At 34.6% G+C, this 26,728-nt stretch overlaps 1 protein-coding gene and 1 non-coding gene across 5 annotated transcripts in view; both read right to left on the bottom strand.

The window, feature by feature from the left end:
* Positions 1-26,728, bottom strand: part of Mei4 (meiotic double-stranded break formation protein 4) — a 178,294-nt gene that overhangs the window by 103,181 nt on the left and 48,385 nt on the right. For all 4 annotated transcript variants that reach the window (XR_012449834.1, XM_074079562.1, XM_074079556.1 and 1 more), the window contains one exon: positions 24,871-25,394. Coding sequence is in view for 3 of the 4 variants with exons in the window: in XM_074079562.1 (XP_073935663.1) it covers positions 24,871-25,394 (524 nt within the window). In the remaining variant the exon portion in view is untranslated. The remainder of the gene's footprint in view (positions 1-24,870; positions 25,395-26,728) is intronic.
* Positions 6,096-6,197, bottom strand: LOC141416237 (U6 spliceosomal RNA). Its single transcript, XR_012441032.1, has one exon. It is a non-coding gene; the product is annotated as a U6 spliceosomal RNA (small nuclear RNA).

Below are 26,728 nucleotides of genomic sequence, written 5' to 3'. Positions count from 1 at the left end.
AAGCATTTCAGACAAAATTAAATAGATGCAAATTTATGAAATTTATAAAATTCTGTCCTAACTATGTATGGTTTATTATACAACTACAGCTCAATAAAGCAGCTTTAAATAGATGAAAATATTTTTCAGAACTTTGTTTTTTTTCCTTATGCCTAAAATCATATCAAGTCTTACACTGATAGAAAAAAAATCATCTACTTTCATTGCTTTAGGGGTCTAGCGAAAATGGACTCAGGTTCCCTCCTCTTATCCTGTTCCTTCCTTACTCCTGGATGTGATTTTTCCCCACAGGAATTATAAATGCCAAAGCCAGGCTGCATTCATAACAGTTCCCTATCTCATTCTAAGTCCCAACAGTCTGTGCTTCCTCAGACCCCACACACAACAGGTAACACAATCTATGCCTAACCCTAAAACCCGCACTGGTAAGCATGACAACGATGAGGGCAGCGAGAAGGTAAATATTTTCAGACTCAAAAACTCCTTAGGCTATGACATGGAAAAGACAGAGTTCTCTGAGCTTGGAGACAGGTGGTGGAGTACAGGGTCCTGAACTACCAGCGACTAAGGGTAAGGAAAGCATAGATTTAGGAAAGCAGCAAATGTCTTGTTTAAGAGCACAGCCTACTGAGTAGTCCTTTTTTGGGTTAGATCAATGGTCTGCTTAGATGGTGTCATGGGAATATTATTTTACCTCTTTACACCTCAGTTTTCTCATCTGTAAAAGAGGAATAATAACTTTTCCTGGATTGTTATAAAGATTACATGAAATGATCCATGTAAAGCACTTTGCAAGAATTCAATAAATGTACACCAATCTGAGTTAGGAAGAAATGGAGTAAAATCTGTCTTTTAATGTAGTGCTTCTAAAGTTTCATGCCCATATGAATTATTTGAACCTTATTAAAATGCAAAATGAAATTTCATTGTTCTGGAATGGGGTTTGAGATTCTGCATTTGAAACGTGCTCACAGGTGATGTCAACATGACTAATCGGTCCCTGGTCCACATTTTGAGTACCAAGGCTGTAATATATATTAAAAAGAGGAGCAGGAATCCTACATGCTGAGAATAGCACCCATTGAAGAAATCTAACTGCACTGATGTGGAACATTAGCAAAATAACAAAATGAAAGGAATTACCCACTTAGCTCTACAAAAGCAACCTGTACTTATCATATGATACAATATCAGTAAATGTATTAGGGTCATTAATTTTACTGTTTTACCTTATGATTAAATTACTTACTATTTTATAATTACCTAGTATTTTTTCTTAAAAGTTAATTCTTTATATAAATGTTAACCTTCATGTGTGTGGCTCAATGGAGCATATTTGGTGACTATGACTTGACCTTGACGTGTGTGTGTGTGTGTGTGTGTGTGTGTGTGTGTGAGAGAGAGAGAGAGAGAGAGAGAGAGAGAGAGATAAAGATACTGGGAATAGAACTCAGGACCTCCTGAGGCAAGCACTCTACCTATCACCAAGTTATATCTCAGCCTTTGATAACCAATATTGTACTTATTTATTTTTGAGGCAGGGTCTTCTTATATATCCCAGGCTGATCTTGAATTTACTACATAGCTCAGGATGATATAATCCTCCTGCCTCTACCTCCTAAGCTGAGATCACAGGTATGTGCCACCATGCCAAGCAAGGACATCCACTTTTAACAGAAGGGATATTAGCTACTTGCCTATTAATTCAACAATTCAATTCAGTAAGGCTAACTGAGAATTAGAATTACTTAATTCAATTAGACCATAACATGTTAAGGGCTGTGCTTTACATTTAACTTAAAAGGATGAGAACCAAAAGGCCATGAGAGATAAGAGAGATAAACATTATTACATCAGTCAGTAGGTTAACACAAAAGAGAAAGCATGAAAGAGTCAAGGAGCCTTTTTTAAAAAAAGATGTTCTGAAGGAGTCTCTATCCCTTCCAACTTCTCTAGAACACCAATTCTTTTTCAGTACACATTCCTATTAGGGGACATCTGATGAAAATACTGATTCCCAGAACAATCCCACATATTTCAAATCATTGTCATCACAAGACAGACATGGGTGTTTTTTCATCAGAATAAAAGTGTTTGTTTTAAAACATGAGTAAGTCTCCATATGAACATGAAAGATAGCCATCCTAGTGCCATATTCTGCTGTGTCTAAGAGTTTCTGAAGTAAATTAGAACACTAAGTAGGAATGAAAATGCTGTTGTAATGGAGATACCTAAAAGATGGAAACTCGGGCAAGAGACAAATTATAACAACAGAAAACTGTGGTAAAATGATATACCTACATTATTCTAAATGACATACATTAAAAATATTGCTTTTCCATTATGAATTATTACAATTTGACTTGCTCTGGCCTGTACTCATCTTCCTTCTCGTCTCTCTTTCCCTCTGCCTGCTATATACTTTCCATTCTGAATGTTGGCTTGATCACTACTCAATAGTTTTATATTATTCTTAGCTACATAAATATTACACATAGTCAAGGCACCTAGAATATCTTTTGTCTGCATATGTTCATATAGCTAATAACTGTCTTGGTTTACTGATTGGTTTAATTTTGTATGTCAATAAAAATTCACCTTACTTTGCTCTCAAGATATTCATATGTATTGTATGTTCCATCAATTTTATTTCCTTAATCCTGGAATCTTCTGATCTACTTCCATCCAGAATAGTTACCCTCTAACTCATCCTGATATCTCCTTTTAGCATCATCCTCTCTCATAGGGTGTTTTTTCAGTTTCCTGTGTTTCCTGCTTTTTTTCATAGTTTGCTAGTTCATTTTATTGTAGAATAAAATCTAGCAACAGCCTTAGAAAGGGTGCCTATGACATATATTTTGAGACATAATATGCTTGAAAATATTTATAGTTACCCTTATACCTGACTAAAAGGTTGAGCAGGGAAAAAATTGGATTGGGAATAAATTTATTAAAAATATTTGGGAAAGTTTTCTGTTGGCTTCAATTCTTCCACTGTGGCTTTTGAGAAAATCTGAATTACTTGTATTCCTGACACTTCATTTGAGAATTGTCGGTTCTTCCCATGTCTTCTCTCTGGAAGCATATGGGATTTTCCCTTGTCTTAGTTTTCTGAAATTTCACAGGCATGGCTTTAGTATATCTATTTTCATGCAAGTATGGGGCACTTGATGGGCTCTGAATCTAGAAATACAGGTATTTCATTTTTAGGAAATTTTTAAATTATGCCTTTGATGATTTCCTTGTTTTCTCAGTTCTCTTTCTGGAATCCCTATTATTTAAATATTGTACTTTACAACTGGACTTCTAAATTTCTTTATTTTGCTCCCATATTTTCTCTTTTCCTGTTCTTCTTTCTTGGAGGTTTTCCTATCTAACCTTCTGTACTTTTACATTATGTATTTTCATTACCACATTCTTAATTTAAAGAGTTTTCTCATTTCCTGAGATACGTAAAGCACCATTTCTTTTTTCACAGTTGTAAAACATGTTCTTATCCTTCTGGAATATCCAAACACATACACACACATTTATATATTTTAAATTTATGTTTTGCCTGTCTGCCTTCTCATTGGTTCCCCCATTCTGGTTTTAAGGTCTGATTCATGATATTAGAGTCTTTCCATACGAATCTGCTTATATTTAAGAGCAATAACTAAAAGAGACGACCCTAGTTTGTGGAAGTGGACAGTGTATTGTAAGATTCAGTGTAGAATGGTACGCATGACTGTTCTCTTTCCTTTAGGGAATCTTTGATATTACTACATGTTTCCATCTCCTCTTGGGGTGGTCAGTTCTACAAAACTGACTTCCAGAGAGTCTGCAGTCTAGAGGCCCAAAATATCATTACCATGACAGCTGAGAAAGTATTAGTAACTTTACTTATATGCTTACTTAATCACCATGTTAAAGATATGGTGCATTGATTCTCAACTATCAAGTTTCTTCAATAGGATGCCATTTTTAAAATTTCAAGACAATAAATTTCCTTTCTTCTTTCTGTGGGAATTTCCCTAACATGTGAGGTCAGAAAAAAGCACACTACTGAACAGTTATCCTTATTTTAGATTGCAACTCCTGGCCTCTATTCATTCATCTATAGGTAATTTTATTTTCATGGATATACTGAGGCACTTACAAGATGTTTAAGTCCTCCTTAGCTTCTAATATTTTGTTGCAATCATTTAAGTCACCTGCTTTCCCTACATGTTCCTGTTGTAATCAGGGTAGGAGTCAAACTAGATGTGTGCCCTCTATCTACCAACTTTGCTGAGAAATATTCCACTATATACTTTCTCCCTAATATATGCTTTAGATATGTACAACTATCTCCATTACACCACCCTACTAAGCCACTTCCAATCTCACCTGGACTACTATATAGCCTAAATTGTTTCTCTACCTCCACCTCTTGTACCTCTCTAAACTTTGAAACCTAAAACAATCAAGACCTCCCATCCCATAAACCCCAAATTCCTTGCCATGGCCTATCTAATTAAGATGTGTTGTGCTTGATTGTGCAGTAAAAGCAATCTAAAACACCTTTAATGTTGATAAAATGGACTTATATGATTGGAAGTCCAGAAACTAAGCAGCCTTCAGGATTGACTTGACCTGGCTCTGGCTTAGATTTACAGTGACTCTCTGGGCTTTACTTTCCTTTTATGGCTGCGTAAGCCTTCACATATAGCAACATGACTGTAAGAGTTCCAGCTGTATATTATCACAAGACAGAGTCTAGGATGAGATGGAGAAATGCTTCTCAGATTCTTGTAGAGAATGAGAAGAAACTGTCAGCAGACTAGTGATACCTCTCCTGAGGCCTCACTGATCTAAAATCCCTTGCATTTCAGTTCCTGGCAGGAGAATGAGATTAGGAATAGCCTTAGATCAAGAGCTGTGGGGACAGGTTCACAGCTGAATGGAGAAACCAATAGTTAATAAATCAAAGGGTGAGAATGAAAATAAATTCTGGATTGGTGTAGAGGCACAAAAAATGCCTCCCAAAAGATATTCTATCAAATCCTTGGAACATGTGATTGATAACATTTTATTTGGAAAAAAGTAACTTTACGGAGGTGATTAAGTTAATGATCCTGAGATGAGAGATAATCATGAATTATATAGGTGTTCACTAACTGTCACTGAAAATATCTTTGTGGGGGGCGTGGGATTAGACACATAGTATAGAAGACAGTGTGGAGAGATCAACCACAAGCCAAGAATGCCAGCAGTCCCTACAAAGCCTTAAGAGGTAAGGGAAGAGTCTACTATCCTGTCTCTGGAAGGACAAGGACCTTGACTGCATCTTTATTTCAGATTTCTGGTCTCAGAACTATGAGATAAAACATGCCTGCTGTTTGAAGTCATTGAGTCTATGGTAATTTGTTTTAGTAGTCAAAAGAAACTAATACAGTATGGAACCTGCCAATCCACATAGTCTATATTTTTCTCAACTAATTACAAAGGTCTTTCTTTTCCTTTCTCTTAACCTGAGCAAGTATTTCAACACATCTTGTCTTAGGAATATATACTATGACTACTATCTTCTGCCCCCGTCTCGTTACCTACCTAACTCCCTTTCATCTTGCTTAAATGCCACTTCTTGCATTAGGGCATGCACCAACAGTTTAAATTAGGTCTTCCCTTTCATTTTCGTATTGCATCCTGTTCATTTCTTTGTTTCATACTTGTTGTTAATGTCATTTTATGTTTATTCACCAACTCAATGGCTCTATATTATTAGTTCCCTTAGAAGTTAAGGTGAATATGGTACCATTAGTCCACTGCAGTATATCTGGTGTCTATGACAGTATCCAGCACATAAAAGGAGTTCCTCATTTCATGTTAAGAGAATGAAAAGGTACTATGGGGAAAACTAATGAGTTAATGGGTTAATCACTGCATGTTTGAAGTAAAATTTGCTTTACAACTCTTATTGACTACAAATAAATGAGAAACAATCCCATGTTCACAGAAATGTTTGACTTTTATAAGTTTAACATTTAACAACTCTTATTTAAGCTGAATCAAGAATTATTTTTTGTCTTTATTATTATTTTTTAAAATAGTATTTTTTTTGTCCTATTATTTTTTAAAATATGGAATGCTTCAGAATTTGAGTGTTATCCTTCCACAGTAACCATGCTAATCTTCTCTGTATCATTCCAATTTTAATACATGTGGTGATGAAGCACTGATTTTTATTAGAATATATTGTGTAAAGGGGTTCTATTGTGATATGTCTATACATGCATATAATGCTTTGATCATATTCATCCCCTGTATTACTATCTTATCCCTTCCCCCTTATTATTTTTAATGAGTTTTATGGGGTTCTTGAAGCAGATTCTGAATTCTGTATAACAATGAACTAAAATGACAGCTCCAAATTTTCTTTTATAAATCTTCTAAAAAATTTAAAGTGTATTTCACAAAACTTATTAAAACAGGGAGGAAGATACTTTTATGCATATTCAAGCAAAAACCACATAATTTATATTCAATTAGAAATAGGCTTACAATGTTCTACATGCAATTATAAAGTTCCCAACAGATGGTTATTTACAGCCAATAAGTAAAGCAAGGTGCTTCTTTATTGTACCACAGAGCAGTTTTTTTTCTTTTTGCTATCTATAAACATAAATATTTGCACATAATAAAATTCAGCAATTTACTGAAGCAAACTGTAAATATTCTCCTTATGAAATGAGAGAAGTATTGTTGAGATCTTTTATTTTCAATGAAAATCAAAAAAGAGTTGTTTGTTTCTTTTGTATTTAGGAAAAAAATGTACAGGTAACTTAAAAATTGATGGAATATGATATAGTAGAAAGAAGAAAAGACGCAGTGGTCATACACCTAGGTTTGAGACCCCATCTTTATGTTATTGGTTTATCAAGTACTTTTTCTGAGTCCATTAGCTTCTTGACCTCACAATTTTCATCTATGAACTTAAGATATTAATAACAACCATTACACAGAATTGTTGTCAGAACAGATAATAAACTCCATGTGGAAATGATGTTAAATTACTAGAATAATATGAAGGTAGACTGCTACTGATCATCTTAGGAGAGGTCACGTATGAGGAGGGAAGGTAAAAGAGAGAAGTTAAGGTGAATATGGTTGATGTACTCTCTATACAAGAATGAATATAGAATTTTTAAACCTGTTGAAATCACCATAAGAAAGGAATTAAGGTAGAAAGAAGAAAAATAGAGGGGATGAACCAATTCTGGTGATAATACATATATACATAGAAATATCACAATAAAACACCCTGTATAGCTATCTTCAACAAACAAAAATGTCATTTTTTTAACAAAAACAAGAACAGGAAGGCCAAACAAGTCCTGACTGGGAGGGTGGGTATAAAGAAAGGAGATGAGAAGGGGGAGGATACAAGGAAAGGAGGTCATGGGGTGAATATGGTGGAAATATTCTGTACACATATATGTAAATAGAAAAATGAGACCTTTTGAAACTAATCCAGGAATGGGGGACGGGGAATAAAGGAGAATAATGGAGGGGCTGAATTCTACTATGAAATATTGTAAGAAATTTTGTAAATGTCACAATGTACCCCACTACGACAATAAAAATAAAGTATAAAAAAAGTGATACTGAAATATATGGTATAATATGAAAGTAAACTGAACAACTTTCTGTCTGTTCCCCCTTTCTTGACATGAAAGTTAAGCAATACTTTGAGAACTGAAGAAATGTTTTATTTAGACAATGATGCAGTGATCAAAAGGAGTATGAAGACTGTAATTTGTGACAAGTGTTTCCGTAAATGCTCATCAAATTAACTAAAACTGCTAATGACTTAAAATTAAAAAAAAGAAATCGACTCTACACAAGGATGAAAATGGGTTATGGGAACTTAATCTTAGACTCCACTTATGTTTCCCCAAGAATATTTGAAAACAAAGCCAACTTACAGTAGCCTTAAAAAACTTGACTCAAACCTTAAGAAACTGATGAACATCTATGACAAAACAAAATGAAACACAGAAGTTAAGCCTGTTTGAAAGTCCTTATAGAAAAGAGAACCCGTGTTATTACTGAAATGGTGTTCTAACTCACAGCAGTGAAAGGTATAACAAATGTGCTCCCTGGACAAAATTAAAAGTCAGTATGTTAAAAAAAAAAATTCAATGTTTTATTGGCCAATACACTTACACCATCAACAAATTTCAATACATCATTATGGGATACATATTAATGAAAAAACAGAACGATTTCATGAGCCATAGTCTTCAAATTTATCCATAAATTGCCTTAAGATAGTCTAAGCAAAAGTATTTGTGATCAAAGCAAAGATGACAGGCTAGGAAGAAATCATCAACTACAAAATCCTAGATCAAGATGCAGTAAAATACAGTTCTCTCTATAGGAAACAACTAATTCAATCAGAAAATTGTGCCACTCAGTTAATTTACAGTGGATTTGCATAACTAAAACAAAAAGAAAAAATTCCATAAAGCCCTACTAAGCATCTTGGTTACTGGAAATCTGTGGCTGCAGAAGAGTAATGAGGCTACCAAGAAATGGTATCTTCTGACCTGGCAAAAGAAGGCGTGTCAGGAAAGCCATGACCATGTCAGTAAGAGCTGCTGCTAAGTACACTAATGGTACTTAAGTGTGTGTGGGGGTGTAGGAAATATAACTTGTTATTTTCACTGTGTTACTTTCAATTATAAAGATTTCATCCTGCTGCAATCTCAACATTGTAGGAACCATAGCAGAGAAAAGAGATATAGTTAAATTGTCAAGAAGTATCAGAAACTCAGTAAGTGCTTAGATGAGGACACACAGTATACTAATAACTTCATTTGCATATTCTCAGCCTTATGAGGCAGTCACATTTCTTAACTCCATTTTACAGATGTGGAACTTGAGATTAGTTAACTTGCCCAGAGACACAGCCATAAAATAAAACTTCTGGGTTCTAACTGAAGCTATACACCTCTGTGTTCAAAATACCTTAAAGATTTTTTTTATTTGAGATCTTTATTCTTTTCAAATGTAGGCATTTATTCCTGTAAGCTTTCTTATTACTACTTTATGCTACAACCCATTGGCAAATTTTATTTTCATTTGTCTTCAGATACTTTTGAAATTCAATTTTGATTTTCTCTTTGACTGCGTGGTTATTAAATGATATGTTTAGTTATACCATATACTTGTGAATTCTCCCATTTTATTTACTGCTACTAAATTCTAGTTTTATTCCACTGTGTTCAGAAAATATATTTTGAAAGATTTCAGTCTTCCAAAATTACTAAAGCTGTTTTGTGACCTAAAATGTAACCTACTTTGGAGAATATTCTGTGTGTACTTAAGAAGAATGTATCTTTCTTCTGTTGAGTGGAGAATTCTGTATATGTCAGTTAAAACCATTTGGCCTATCCTGTTCTTCAAGGAGGCTGTTTCTTTATGGATGTTGTGTCCGGATGTTCTATCATTTTAAATGAACCACTGAAACTAACCAAAAAGAATAAACTAAGGCCAAAATTAGTAGAAGTAAGTAAATAATAAAGATTAGGTTAGAAAAAATGGAACAAAGAATAAAGGAACAATATTTAAAAATAAACAAATCTAAAAAAGTTCATTTCTGAAAAGGAAAATAATTGGCAAATGCTTGGTGATACTAAGAAACAGAGAAAGAACATTTAAATAAAGAATATTAGAAATAAAAAAGGACATATTACAATGGGTGCCTCAGACATAAAGTGAATCTTAATGAACTATATTAACAATTATATGTTAACAAGCTGAATAACCAAGAAGAAATGGACAAATGTCTGATAAACATACAAGATAGCAAAACTGAATCAACAGTAAATAGAGTGCCTAAGTAGACCAATAACAAATAAGGAGATGAAATCAGTAATCAAAAATCTACCGTCAAAGAACATGATGGCTTCACAAGTGAATTCTACCAAACATTCGAAGAATTAACACGCCTTCTTAAGCTCTTCCTAAAAATCGAAGGAACACTTCAAAACACATTTTATGAGGCTAGAATTACCCTGATACCATGACCCAGGAAAGATACTGTAAGAAAAAGAGAGAAATACCAGGCAGTATCTCTGATATAATAAGTCATGTCATTTGGTTTGCATGTTTTAAACAAGACAATAAGCTTCTAAAAGGGAAGTTAAGAAAACAGTCACATTTATAATAGTAACAAAATAATAAAACAGGAATAAACCTTGGAAACGTGAAATACTTGTACACTGAAAAGTATAAGGTATTCATGAACTAAATTAAAAAGATACAGATAAATTAAAGGACATTCTATGTTCATGAATTGTAAGAATTAATATTGTCAAAATGTTCATACTACCCCAAATGCTCTACAAATTCAATGCAATTCCAATCTAAATCTCATTGGTCGTCTTCACAGAGGTAGAAAAATCCTAAAATTCATATGAAAGCAAAAAAGACCCCAAATAGTCAAAGCAATCTTGAGCAAGAAGAACCAAACTGGAGGCATAACACTTTCTGACTTTAAATACATTGCAAAGCTACAGTTTAAAAATTATATGGTACTGGCATAAAAATAGTCATACACACAAACAGAATAGAATGGAGAGTCCTGAAGTCAGTTCACTTAGCTGTGGCCAACTCATCTTTGACAAGGAGGCCAAAAATACAAGATGAGAAAAGGATGGTCACTCTAATAAATGGTGTCAGGAAAACTGGATATCTGTATTTAGAAGAATGAACTGTACCAATGGAACATAAAACTCAGTATCAATTTTTGATATACAAAAATTAACATGAAATAAATTAAAGTCTTAAATGTAAGACCTAAACCCATAGAACTACTAAAAGAAAATAAGCAACAAAGAAAAAAGGCAATCTACAGAATGGAAAGAAATATTTGCGAACTATGTATCTGGTTAAGGGGTTAATATCCAAAATATACTTTTAAAAATATCAAACAACTCAAAAGCAAAATCCAAACTATTTCAGGAACTGAAAGAAAACAATTTCAGTTCTAGGATACTCTATACAGCAAAAGTATCATTAAAAATTGAGGGAGGAATAAAAATTTTCCATGATAAATAGAAACTAAAACAATACATGACCACTAAACCACTGCTACAGAAGATTCTGAAAGGAATCCTACACACAGAAGATGAAAACAAACATAGCCACAAAAGGAAGGTAATTTTTAAACCTCAAAAGAAGAGCAGACAAGAAATCAGAGATTAGTGTAGAATTAGTTGCACATAAAAAACCTTTACACAATGAAATGACAGGAATCACTACATATCTCTCAATATTAACATTGCATGTTCATGGACTCAAGTTCCCCATCAAAGGACACCAACTGGAAAACTGGATTAAAATGGAAGACACTACAATCAAGAATAATTTAATTATGCTGACCGACTGCAGTATTTATAATGAAGGAAGATCAAGTAAAATGTGTTTTTAGAGGAAAATAAAGAGTTTGACTTCTGTATCAAGTCATAGTCTCACGTCATTGGCTGTGGTCTTTTACTTAGCTCTTCATGCATCTGTACAGAGTGTAGAAGACAATTTACCCAAAACCCAGTAATAAAAACCACATCCTCTGGTTAAAAAAAAAAAAAGGAAGATACTATAATCTACTGTTTACAAGAAACCCACATTACAGAAACAAACAAATATTGCCTTAAGTTGAAAGGGTAGACCTACCAAGCTAATGGGTTCCCAAAACAGGCAGGAGTAGAAATACTTGTATCAGATAAAGTAGACTTCAAACTTAAATTAATCAGAAGAGACAAAGAAGTTCATTTCATACTGCTAGAAGGAGCAATATATTAAGAGGAAATAACAATTGTTAACTTGTATGTGCCCAATGTCTGTGTACCCAACTTCATTAAACATACAGTACTGGACTTAAAAACACAGATAGTCCCCAGCACAGTGGAGGTGGAAGAAATCAATACTCCTGTATCACCAACAGATAAGTCATCCGGACAAAAAAATCAACAAAGAAACCTGAGAATTAAATGACAACATAAATCAAATGGGCCTGACAGATCTCTATAGCGTATTTCATCTTGCAACAGCATATTATACATTCTTCTCAGGGGCCCATGGAACTTTCTCCAAAATAGACCATATTTTAGGTCACAACACAACTCTTAACAAAGATAAGAAAATTGAAATAACACCCTGCTTACTGTCTGACCACAATGCAATAAAACAAGAACTCAACCACAAAAGAAACAGCAGAAAATACTCAAAGAGCAGGATACTGGATGACAAATTGCTCCATGTGCAATGGGTAATCAAAGAAAAAAAGGAAGGAAATCAAGAAGTTTCTGGAATTTAACAAGAAAGAAAGCACAACTTACCAGAACCTATGGGACACAGAAAAGGCAGTCTTAAGGGGGAAAGTTTAAAGCTATGAGTGCATATATTTAAAGACACAGAAAGATCTCAAACAAATGACCTAATGCTACATCTCAAACTTGTAGAAAAACAAGAAGAAACTAAATTCAAAAGTAGCAGAAGGGAAGAAATAATAACAAACGGTACAAAATAGAGACCAAAAATAACATACAAAGAATCAACGAAAGAAAAAGCTGGTTCTTTGAAAAGATAAATAAGATTGAAAAACCTCTAGTAAATCTGACTAAAATGAGGGAAAAGATCCAAATTAATAAAATTAAAAATGAAAAAGAGAAGACAGCAACAAACACCAAGGGAATATTAGGGACTACTTCCAAAACCTATATTCAATAAATTGGAAAATCTAGAAGAGACAAATTTCTAGACACATATGAGCATCCAAAATTGAACCAAGAGGATATTAATCACCAAAACAGACCTATTACAAGCAATGAAACTGAAGCAGGAATAAAAAGTCTCACAAAAAAGAAAGGTTCAGTACCTGACAAATTCATTGCTGAATTCTACCAGAACCTTAAAGAAGAACTAGCAGCAACACTCATCATACTTTTACATGAAATAGAAAGGAAGAACACTACCAAATTCATTCCATGCAGCCAGTATTATACTCATCCCCAAAGTGGACAAGGACACTACAAAAAAAAGAGAATTACAGGCCAATGTCTTTCATGAACATAGATGTCAAAATCCTCAATAAAATACTGGCAAACCCAATTCACCAGCATTTTAAAAAGAATATAATAAAGACTATTATAACAAGCCCATAGCATAGTCTCAGAATTCCTAGCCAAAGCCATAACACATGAAGAAGAAATCAAAGGAATACCAATTGGAAAGAAAGTACTCAAACTATCTCTATTTGCAGATGACATGATCTTATACCTAAAATACCAAAAAAAAAAAACTCCACCAGAAACTCGTAGATATTATAAATACCTTCAGCAAAATAGCAGGATACAAAATCAACTTACAAAAGCTAGCATACTTTCTATACATCAAGAATAAACAGACTGAGAAATAATATAGGAAGACAATTCTATTTACAACATCCTCAAAAAAAAACTAGGAATAAACATAACAAAGGAAGTAAAAGAACTTAAGAAATCAAAAAAGACTAGAGAAGATGGAAAAATCGACCATGTCCATGGATTAGTAAAATCAATATTGTCAAAATCGCTATACTACCAAAAGCAATCTACATGTTCAATGCAATTTCCACCAAAATTCCCATGACATTCTGACAAATGAAAAATTAACCTTTAAGTTCATTTTGAAGCACAAAGGACCTTGAATATCCAAGGGAATATTCAGGAAAAAGAACAACATTGGAGTTATCACAATAGCAACTTCAAACTATACTACAGAGCCATAGCAATAAAAACAGCATAGTACTGGCACAAAAACAAATATGAAGATCAGTGGAACAGAACAGAGGATCCAGTTATGAAACCATGCAGCTACACCCGCCTGATTTTTGACCAAGGCAGCAATAAGATAGGATGGAGAAAAGTCAGTGTCTTCAACAAATGTTGAAGAACATTTGTTGGAAACTGGTATCTGCATGCAGAAAACTGGAAATAATCCATGTCTTCCACTTTGTTCAAGTATCAACTCAAAGTGGATCAAGAACCTGAGTATGAGACCTGAAACTTTGAATCTAGTGCAGGAAAGAGCAGAGAATACACTGGAATTAATAGCCATAGGCAATGACTTCTTAAATAAAACTCAAGTGGCTAAGCAACTAAGAGAAATGATTGACAATTGGGACTATTTGAAATTAAAAAGAATTTATTTTCTCAAGAAAAGAAATGGTCTCTAATCTGTAGAGGCTGCCCACAGAATGGGAGTAAATCTTTGCCAGCTATACATCTAACAAGGGATTAATAACCAGAATCTTCAGAGGGCTCAAAAAACAAAACTCCCAAAAAATCAGTGAACCAATGAAGAAATGGACAAATGAACTGAACAGAGCTTTTTCAAAGGAGGAAGTCCAAATGGCTAAAAAACACAACATGAAGAAATGCTCAATATCCATAGCCATAAAGGAAATGAAAATCAAAACCACTTTAAGGTTCTACCTCAATTCTGTTAGAATGGCTACCACCAAGAACACAAACAACAACAGATGTTGGCAAGGATGTGGGGAAAAAAGGAATCCTAATATACTGTTGGTGGGAATGTAAATTAGTATAACCACCTTGGAAAACAGTATGGAAGATCCACAAAAAAAACAAAAACAGAACTTCCATATGATCCAGTAATTCCACTCCTAGGGATATACCCAAAGGAATGTAAGTCAGGTTACAATAAAGGCACCACACACCTATGTTTACCAAAGCATTATTCACAATAGCTAAGCTATGGAAACAGCCAAGATGCCCTATTACTGAGGAATGGATTAAGAAAATGTGGTATTTAAATACAAAGAAATTTTATTCAGCCACAAAGAAGAATGAAATTTTGTCATTTGCAGGTAAATGGATGGAACTGGAGAACATCATCTTAAATTAAGTCAGTCAACTTTAGAAGGCCAAAATCCACATTTTTCTCTCATATGTGGAATACAAATACAGCAATAGTATGAAAAACAGGTCATGCTAAGGGGAGGTCACAAAGGAGAGTGGGAGGGTACAAAAGGAAGTTAAGAAGGTGAATATGATTGATGTACTCTCTATACAAGAATGAATATAGAAATTTTAAACCTGATAAACCACCATAAGAAGGGGAGTATAATAGAAAGAAGAAAAATAGAGGATATGAACCAATTTGGATTATAATACATATATACATGGTAATATAACGAGGATACTCCCTGTGTAGCTATCATAAAGAAACAAAAATGTCATTTCTTTTTATTTTACAAAATCAGAAAACAGATGGGAAGAACAGGTACTGCCTGGGTGTGTGTGTGGTCAGGGGGTTCCAGAGGGGAAGGAGTGAGGAGTTGTGGAAAGAGTGTGGGAGAGTGAATTGAGTGCAAATATTGTTTACACATGTATGTAAATGGAAAAATGATACCTGGTGAAACTGTTTCAGGAACAGGGGAGAGGGGGATAAAGCAGACTGGTGTATGGGGTGACTTCAGTATAATATATTTGATATACTGCAAGATATTTTTAAAATGTCACAATGTACCCCCACACACAGCACAACAACAATAAAAAAGAAAATCAACAGCAGGGCTCATTTTTTTGTTTTTTTGGCTGTACTGGGGATTGAACTCATGGTCTCACGCATGCTAGGCATGCCCACTACTACTTGAACCACTACACCAGCCAAGGGCTCAAGGTTTTAAGTCATAAAATTTGATTAAACCCTTTCAATCCATGAAAATAAAATTTTTAGAAGCAATTTTTGGAAACAATAATACTTTTTCCCTCTATCAACTGCAGCCCTAATTTTAAAAGGCATAGAAATAAATTATACTGCATTTCATGGCAAAATATGTATTTTTTGAGTCTTTATTTACATTTGAGAAAAGCTAAGGCATAAAAGCATTTATAAAAAGCAAGCACTGGCAGTATTTCCAAAAAAGAATCAGTTTGTGAACATAATTGGATAATAATGATGCTAATAATGATACTGATAGGGATAACAATGATAAAAATTTAAATGATCTAGTCCCAAGATGCTTTCACTAGGGAATAAAAAACCCTCAGAGAAAATCATTAAAATTAATTTATCAGTCATCATCCTAATTGTAAATATAGTGAACAACTTTACAGTTCTGCTTTCTCTGAAGGCAATAATTACCTCTCCCAGGAAGACATTCATTCAAAGTGGACAAGATGGCGGATTAGAAGCACCAACCATTTTTCTCCATGAATGAGAAAAGTTAGATAACTCAGAAGAGACTATATTCGAAAGAGTGAAAGAGAGGAAGAGCTTTAGGAATCATGAAAGAGGTTATCAGGACAGTAGAAATGCACAGAGAAACTAAGGCAACAGAGAAAAGCAGCAAACAGTTCCATGCCTGTTCAGGGCTCCCCAAGAGGGGAAGGAGAAGCTGAGGGCACAATCACAGTGTAAGTCAACAGCCCTAGTTGACAGACTAGCAATCCCAGTTGCAAGATAAGATCACACTTCCTGCAAGCCTTAAACTCAGTGCAGGGATGTGGTAAGACAAAGACATCTTTGGTGTATGGCACTCTGTTTAAATAAAAGTTAAGAGGCCAGATCTGCACAACAATCATAAGCCAGAGCAGAAGCTCTAAGTATATCCTTGCTCACTCACCAGATGCCACATAAGGCGGTCTACTTGGGTGAAAGACAAGCTTCACAGTCAGGAAAAACAGAGGATTCTACCTTTTTTGTTTATTTGTTTTGCTGTTTGTTTTGTTTTTTCTTTTCTGTCTCCAATCCCCAAAGTTTATTCTACTCTACTAACCAAGCAAAGATCCAACTGAGACTCAGTGTGGAGCCTGCTAATTGGTGGGGATTCATTGTTTCACAGACAGAACTGTGAGTGGAGGGGGAGGGGAGGTACCACTTGAGAATGGAGGGCTCATATGGCATCCTTGGGAAAAGAAGACAGGTTTCCTCTGCCATGAACCTTGGGCAGAGTCAGTGTCTACATGCTCTGAGCTACCACTCACTGGAAAAAGGAAGCAATCCCTCTCACAAAAAGAGCCCCTAAAGTACCACATGCCCTAGATATAGAGATGTGGATCCCCCAATCAGCTTGTCCATAGAGATAGGCGTTTCTAACTGCTAGGAACATCATGGAATTGGAAGCATAGGTTGCTTGGATCCCACTCTTCAAAGAAGCTCTCCCCTCTGGGGTGTTGCATCTCTCTAGCACTCAGCAAAGCTGTTGCTATAGCACCCACAGCAGAACCACATGCCCACGCTCCAGACACCTGCCCAGAGACAATCAGTATCAAATACATCAGGGGAGTCACAGTCCAAATCTTTGCAAAGACTGAAGGAAAACGCCAGACACTTGGACAGGGTCCAGCCTGTATCCACACTTCTCAGCAAAACATACAAACTGTCTTCTTTTATTTTTTTGTTATGTTTGTTTTGTTGTCTCTTTCCCCAACCATTCAGTATTTCTCTATAACAATCATACAGTGTTCTCTCACACTATTTACTATAGCTATGCTCCCCTCATTGCCTATCTTCTACTTCCTTCCTTTCCCTTATATTACTTAATACCTGTACCAGTAGCCATTGCTAACCTCCCTATGTTGACTCTATTACTGCTATAGGCTCTCATCTGAGTGGAACTAAAAGCGAAAACCACTCCAATTGATGCACAGATCAGAATATAGAAACAAAAGTAATACGAAAATTTAAGACAGTATCACTCCTATAATCACTCCTTTAAAATATCATAACAACTTAATCACTGAATCTAAGATAATAAGTTGGCTAAAATGCCAGATAAAGAATTCAAAAGCCTTCTTTTCAAAAATGATCAATAATCTCAAAGAGGATTACAAAAAAAGAACTTAAGAAATCAATTCAAGACCTAGACAAGAAAGTCAACAACATCGATGAGAAATTCATTAAGGAAATTCAAATTGTGACTATACAACAACAAAAAGAAATGCTGGAAATGAAAAGCTCAATAAATCAAATAAAAAAGCAGTAGACAGCATCAGCAGCAGACAGGACAAAGCAGAAGAAGGAATATCAGTGAGGGAGGATAAAATCAAGGAAATATTGCACTCAGATAACAATAAAAAAAGATCATGATCACAACCTTGAAGGACTCTACAACATGATTAGGTTTGATCAAGAGACCAAACCTAATAATCCACAGGGTAGAAGAAGGAGGTGAAATACAAAGTAAAGACATAGAAAACTTATTCAATGAAATTATAGCAGAAAATCTCCAACTCCTGGAAAAGATATAGAAAGCCATATACGGGTAGCATTTCAAATCAAACCCCAAGCCATCATGACCAGAGAAAAACCTTGCCACATCACATAATAATTAAAATGCCAAGACTAGAGAAGAAAGAACCCTGAGCACTACAAGAGAAAACTACTAACTTAAATACAAAGTAAACACCATAAGAATCACCTCAGATCTCACACCATGAACCCTAAAAGCCAGAAAAGGATGGAAAGATGTAATTCAAGCTTCAAAAGAAAATAACTGCCAATCAACAGTGCACTATCTAACAAGGTTATCCTTCAAATTAAATGGAAGAATAAAAATTTCCAGAATAAGTGTGAGCTAAAGCAGTTCATGTTCACCAAGATTAACTGCAGAAGATGCTTAAGGGAACACTATTTACAGAAGAGTAAGAAAGAGAGTCACAAACAACAGAGCCCAGGAAAGAATAAAATTCAAAAGAGGGATCAATGAACATATGAGAACCAGGAAAGCATCAAACATTTTCAACTCAGCAAACCAGCCAAACCCAAAGACAAATAATAGCAAAAGAAAAGAAGAAGCAACACTCAAACTGACCTGGGAAAAAACAACAGAACCACAATAAAGAGTAAATAACTCTCAATCAAAACCCTAAATGCACATGGTCTTAACTCTCTGATTAAAAGATTGGCTGACTGGATTAAAAACAGGATCCAAAAATTTGCTGTCTTCAAGAAACACACACACACACACACACACACACACACACACACACACAGTAAAAATGCAAGAATGGAGAATGGAAAAAGATATACCAAGCAAGTGGAATCAAAAGCAAACAAGAATTGCTATAGACATATTGGACAAAGAAGATTTCAAGCAAAAATTAGAAGTGATAAAGAAGATTACCACATATTAAAATAAAGGGAAGAATCAATCAAGATACAATTCTAAATACATATTCGGCAAATGTCAGTGCCCCCAATTTCATAAAACAAGTATTATTGAACACTTTTATCAACAGATCAATCATCCAGGTCAAAAAACAATCAACAAAGATATCAGAGAATTTATCAATACCATTGACAAAATGGACTTAAGAGACATAAACATAGTATTCAATACAAACCACAGAGTTTACATTCTGCTCAGCACTCCATGAAACTTTCTCCAAAATAGATCACATCTTAGGTCATAAAGTAAGTCTTAGCAAATACTTTAAAAAATCAAAGTAATATGCTGTATCTTAACAGATCATAGAGTAATAAAATTAGAAATCAATAGCCAGGTGAACTACAAAAACTATCCAAACACATAGAAACTGAAAAACACATTTTGAATGATCAGTGGGTCATTGAAGGCATCTGGAAAGATATTTTAAAAATTCCTAGATTCAAATGAAAATTAAAACATGACCTACCAGAACCTGTGGGACATAGCCAAGCCAAGAAGAGAAGTTTATTGCCATAAGTGACTATATTAGTAACTCAAAGAACTCTCAAATAAATAATAAAATGTTTGACTTCAAGCTTGTACAGAAATAAGACCAAACTAAACTCAAATATCAGTAACCAGAAATAAATAATAAAAAATTAGCACAGAAATAAAAGAGATTAAAGGACAATACAATGAATTAATGAAACAAATAGTTGGTTCTTTGAAAACATAAACAAGATTGACAAACCTTTAACCCAACTAAACAAAAGAAGGGGGAAGACTCAAAATAATAAAATTAAAGATAAAAATAGAAATATCACAGCAGAATTTCATTGGAGATGAATAGGAAATTCTGAAGATCAATAGGGAATACATTTTGAAAACTTAACTCTAACAAACTGAAAAATGTAAAACAAAAGGATTAGTGTCTAGACAGGTATGACCAGCAAAGTTGAACAAAGAAGATAAAAACAGCATAAGAAGATCTATGAGTAATGAAATTGAAACAGTAATGAAGAATGTCTCAACAAAGTCCAACACCAAATGAATTTACTGCTGAATTCTACCAGACCATCAAAGAAGAATACAAATGCTCCCTAACTATTCCAAAAAATACAAAGGGTAGGAATGCTACTAAACTCATTCTATGAAGCCCATATTATTCTGACACCAAAACCAGTAAGGATGCAACAAAAAAACCAAGTTGTAAATCAATTTTCTCAATAAACTCAAATGTAAAAATTCTCAAAAAATACTTGCAAACCAAACATATTCCAAAGATCATACACTATGATCCCATGATCAAGTTGGTTGCATTCCAGGGATGCAAGGATGGTTCAACAAATGCAAATCAATAAACATATAATAGCACATAAGCAGAATAAAGGACAAAAACCACATGATCATCTTATAGATGCAGAAAAGCCTATGACAAAATTGAATACCCTTTCATGAAAAAAAGCTCTGAAAAATCTAGGAAAAGGAGAGACATACCTCAACATAATAAAAGCTATATGTAATGAATATGTAGGCAACATCATTCTAAATGGAAGAAAACTAAAACCATTTCCTCTAAAGGCAGGAAAGGGAAAAGGGAAAAGAGTGTCCATGTTCTCCAGTCTTATTCAATATAGTACTAGAATTCATGGCCAGAGTAATAAGTCAAGAGAATGAAAGGAAATGGATTCATGGGGGAAAGAAGATGTTAAATTTTATCTATTTGCTAATATGATCCTATAACTAAAAGACCCTAAAATCTCCACCAAAAAACTCTTAGATCACATAAACATGTTTACAAAAGTAGCAGAATACAAAATCAATATGTAAAAATCAGCTTTTTTATGCACCAAACATGGATAGGCTGAGAAAGAAATCAAGAAAACAATCCCATTCACAGTCGCCTCAAGAAAAAAAGAAAAAAGACTAAATTTAAGTAATGAAGTAAAAGACTTCTACAATGACAACTGTAACACATTAAAGAATGAAATCGAAGAAGACACTAGAAGATGGAAAAACCTCCCATGTTCAAGGATCTGAAGAATCAATATTGTGAAAAATGTCTCTACTACTGAAAAGAATGTACAGATTCAATGGAATCCTCATTAAAATTCCACTGATGTTCTTCACAGAAACATAAAATGAATCTTAAAATTCATATGGGAGCATAAAAGACAATAGATAGCCAAAGCAATCCTAAGCAAAAAGAGCAATGCTCAAGGTATAACAATATCTGACTTCAAACTATATTACAGAGCTACAGTTAAAAAATATAAAAGACAAAAAGCATGGTACAGTACTGCCACAAAAACAGACACACAGACCAATGGAACCGAACAGAAACAATCTCTTACAGTAATAGTCATCTGATTTTTGACAAAGGTGCCAAAAACTTATGTTGGAGAAAAGACATCATTTCCAACAAAGGTGCTGAGGAAACTGGATATCCACATGCACAAGACTGAAACTAGAGCTATATCTCTCATTCTATGCTAAAATAAATTCAAAGTGGATCAAAGAAAATCTGAGACCAGAAACTATGAAACTACTACATGTAAAGAGAGGGAAAACACTGGAATATATAGGCATAGGCACAACAACTTTGTGAATAGGACTCCAGTACCTCAGGAAATAAGAACAAGGATTAGCAAATAGGATTACATCAAACTAAAAACCTTCTGCACAGCTGAGCTTTTTCAGCGGAAGAAGTCCAAATGGCTAAAAAAATACATGAAGAAATGCTCAACATCCCTGGACATAAAGGAAATGCAAATCAAATCACATTTGGAGAAACAAGATTATTTATACATTATTGGTGTATATGTCAAATGGTACAGATATTTGACAATTTTTTAAAAAACAAAACCCTAACTTGCAATTACAACTTAAGAACTAGGCTCTTGATTATGTACCCCTGAGAAATGAAGACTTACCTTCATATAAAAACCTGTGCACGAATATCTGTTATCAACCATATTCATTATAGCCAAAAGGCAGAAACAACCAAGATGTTATCCAAAGAATGAATGAGTAAGCAAACTGTGGTACATCCACACCATAGACTACTACTCAGTCATGAAAAGGAACAAAACTGCTCTTACACATAACAACTTCATGCATTTCCAGAGAATGATGATAGGCGAAAAAAATCAGAAAAAAATTACAACTGCAGGAATTCACTCATATATTATTCTTGACATTAGTGATTGCCAAAGGTTTAGGAAGTAAGGATAAAAGGAAAGTGTAGAAAGAGAAAATGAGGGATCTTCTTGGTGATGAAAACATTTTTGCATCTTGATTATGCCTATGTACATATCTCAGTGTGATAATGTGCCCAAATTCTGCAAGATGGGCAACTGGTTACAGTGTACATGTGATCTCTCTGTACTGCTTCTTAAAATGCATATGAATCTGTAGATAAGTATAATTATGTCAAAAATAGTTCTTAAGACCCCAAATATAATGGCCACATATGGTATGATTCCATTTATAGGTAATGTCCATAACAGACTCTATAAAACCTATTAAAAATGAAAATGGTTGCTTAAAGATGGGAGAAAAAGGAATATAGGTAGCTCATGTAGCTAATGCATGTGAGATTTCCTTTGGGAAGATGACAATGATTTAACATTACATTATGATGACAGATACAACTATATTTGAGATGGGTGACTTATACTGCGTAACATCTCTTAATATAAATCTGTGAAAAAGAAAGAGAAAAAAAGATTATACCTGTTAAAATGACTATCATCAAGAACACAAACAACAACAAATGTTGGTGAGGATGTGGGGAAGAAAGGATCCTCTAAACACTGTTGGTGGGAATGTAAATTAGTACAACCACTATGGAAAACAGTATGGAGGCTCCTCAAAAGCCTAAAAACAGGACTGTCATGTTCACAATAGCAAGCTATGAAACAGCCAAGGTATCCCACTACTGATGAATGGATTAAGAAAATGTGGTATTTATATACAATGGAATTTTAATCATCTATGATAAAGAAAATTTTGTCATTTGCAGGTAAATGGATGGAACTGGAGAACATAACCTTAAGTGAAGTTAGCCAGGTTCAGAAAGCCAAAGGCCATGTTTTCTCTCATATGTGGAATATAGACCTAATACAAATACATGCAAATTATGAAAAGCAGGTCATGCTAAGGTGAGGTCACTCACAGGAAAGAGAGGGTAAAAGAGAACGTTAAGAAGATTTATATGGTTGATGTACTTTGTATGTAAGAATGAATGTAGAATTTTTGAACCTGTTGAAATTACCAAGGGAGACTAAGGTAGAAAGAAGAAAAATAGAGGGGATGAACCAATTCGGGGTGTAATACATATATACATGGAAATGACACAAGGAAACCCCCTGTACAGCTATGTTAAATAAACAAATATGTATACTTCAACAATGAAGAACAGAAAAGGAGAGGCTGGTACCAGTATGCAGAGGGAGGATGTAAGGAAAGGGTATTAGGGGTGAATATGATGGAAATATTATATACTCATGTACGAAAGTGGAAAAATGAGACCTGTTGAAACTATTTCAGGAATGGGGTAGGGAGGATAAAGGACAAAGATGGAGGGGGTGCATAAAACTATAATACAGTGTAAGAATTTTAAAAAAATGTTTCCACATACCCCCAACACAACAATAATATATTGAAAACAAAGAAATAAAAAAATCTTTGAGTCAATTTTTTAAAGTTGTGTTAATTAATGAAAAATCAAAATAAAATAAAGCCTTACATTATGTGTTCCTCAGCCAGTTTACTCACTTACCTCACATTACCAGCTAGCCCATGGAGCACTATGAGACTTACAATGTGTTTATGGCTTTGGATCTGGAATGCCCCCAAGGCTCATATGTTAAACGCTTAGTCACCAACCTGTGGCACTATTGGAAGGTGGAGGAATCTCTAGGAAGTTGGGCCTAGCAGAAGGAAGTTAGGTCATGTGGGGATGTCCTGGAAGGGAATACTGGTACCCTGGCTTCTCCCCTACCTTTCTTTGCTGCCCAAATTCCATGAGGTAAGCAGATTTTTGCTTTGCCACAAGCTTCCGCCTATGACTTGCCATAAGCCCAAAAGCAACAAAGCCAAGTGACCATGCATAGAAAGCTTTGAAACCATGAGTTAAAATAAATCTTCCCTTCTTTAAGTTGATTATCTCATGTGTTCTGTGAAAGCAATGAAAAACTGACACACAAATGAAAGTCTGAACAAAAACAAAAATATTCCTTGACCTCAAGGCCTTTGCTAGTCAATACCAGTTCAATACAGTACAGGTAATCCATCATGAGGAAGTTAAAACTCACAGAAGTTATAGTCTGAGAAACCTTAAATGTTGGTAATTTTCTGGAAAGTTTGAGACTTTTTGAGCAATAGGAAATTGCTTAAAGGCAGGGGATAGGGATTAAGAAGAAGAATTTTTAAAAAACCCAAAAAAACAGGGAAAGTAATTCAAAGTAGAAAAGCACAAGCTTGAAGCAGAGGTATCTACAGAGAGAACTATATTGGATCAATCAGAAGCCAGAGGTGGAGAAATGACAACAGATGAGTCCTGCAGACAGATATGTGCCCAAGCACAGACTCTGAGCCACAATGTAAAGGACATTAGACATTATCTAAAGGAAATGTTCATTAAAATTACTGACATATCATTAGTAGGTGATATGTATACTTACCCGATTTATATTGTTATTCCCTAAAAGAGCCTGCAGTAGGGTTTTCTCAAATTCTTCCAACTTCTTGTAACACTTTTTAAGTACATGATTAGATAAGTTGCAATCACTGGTCAGACTAGCTAAAGTTCCAACAGCTTCTGTCCAAAACTTAGAAAAAGGAAGCTGTGGGTTACGGTAAAAAGTGATCAGGCCATCTAGCAACTGCAAAACAGAATCAGAGACAGTGGAAGAATCTTTTTCAAGGTGAATTAAGTCTGTTTTCAAAGTACCTGACTCTGTCAGTTTCTTTAATTCAAGCAGATGCTGCAAGAATTGCATGTGAGAAGACAGAGGATTTTCTGTGGTAGCACAAGGTCTTTTCACAAGAGGCAGTGGTAAAAAGGGTAAGGGGGTGCAGCTCTCCACAGAATGCAGGGACAGCTCTGAAGGCTCAGTTCTTTGCTCGTTTGATAAATCACAGCCAGAATCATCCATCAGAGTTAATGTATTTTGAGAACTTGTAGGTTCCTGAGCTGGCAGGTTTCCTGAAACAGAAGGAATAGAAGTGTTATCTTCCTGTTGCTGAAATTTCTTCATATAAAAACTAGACATTGATTTTTTTTAAATTTCTTTAAAATACTAAAGAATGCATGTAAATAGGTAGCAAATATTTAATAAGCAACAGTGTAAAGGTTGAGTAGAGGCAAAACAGAAATTGCTTAGACTGTCTACAGAAAGATCTCTACCATCAAAGAAAGGGTGATTTTCCCATGCATTTTCCAGTCTCATTCAACTACATGCCACAATTGAAAGATAAAGAGAAAAAAGCCACAAGACCTGAAGGACACCATACTGTGGTACAGATTCTAATGGGTGGCTACAAAACAACAAGGGGTATTCAGAGATAGAGATTTGCTTAGGATATTATGAAAAAAGGAACACTAAAAAGCCCTGCCTGTTTAGATTGGGGGATCCTAGAAGAGATGATGCTGGAAATATTATGAAGCATAAATAGGAGTTTAAAGTTAAAGCTAGAGGAATGGGAAAAGGTTGAGAGAATTCCATACAGTAAAGGGGTAAGTGAAAAAGCACAGATGTACCAAGGAAAAACTAGCATTGTGCATACAATGACTCAGACATAGTTTGACATTACTTTCTTAGAAAGCATAAGGTGAGAGATTAAGATGGAGAAATAGCTTAGAGGCCAGACAACAAAAGATCATATAAGATATATTAATAACCTTAGAATTTATCCTATAGAGCATAGAGTGAATTTCAAATTTGAATAATGTAAGACTCCCTTAGAAAACCTGTATGTGTGCACTCATGCACACACAAATGCCTGATAAAAAAGTCTAAATGCACACCAATAATATCTTTATCTCAAATCTGTATGTATACATAGTAAAAGCTAAACCTAGTAAATTTAGGTCATTCTTTGCCAGACATGTCATCATAAACACAAAAAAGGGGAAAAGATGGTGATTATTTTTAAATGATTATTAGTAAAATATACATCCCCAATTAAAACCAACTGACAAGTTCTCACTGAGCTTTCTACAGTACACACATACATGCAAGAAACCACATATGAGAAATATTTCTCTCACCAATGGGAGTAGGAACAAGGTGTGAAAAAGTATGAGGCAGGAAGGTGAAAATGACTTATTTTAATTTGATAGTGCACTCTGTTGGCTATAGGATGGGCAGAGTTAAGAAGAATATGATGAAACTTTGAGAGATTAATTGAACAACTTTATAGTGCTTTCAAATAACAAGCGATAAGCTAAATGAATCAAGAAGGTGGTATGAAAGGAAAACGAGGTGATTTACCAGGGAAACAAACAGAAAATATCAAAATACAATCTAGAAGTCAGCT

This window comes from Castor canadensis, chromosome 1 (assembly GCF_047511655.1).
Source record: "Castor canadensis chromosome 1, mCasCan1.hap1v2, whole genome shotgun sequence".
In the NCBI taxonomy this organism is placed as follows: Eukaryota; Metazoa; Chordata; class Mammalia; order Rodentia; family Castoridae; genus Castor; species Castor canadensis.
Note: the sequence above shows the minus strand (reverse complement) of the source record. Positions and strands in the feature narration are given on the sequence as shown.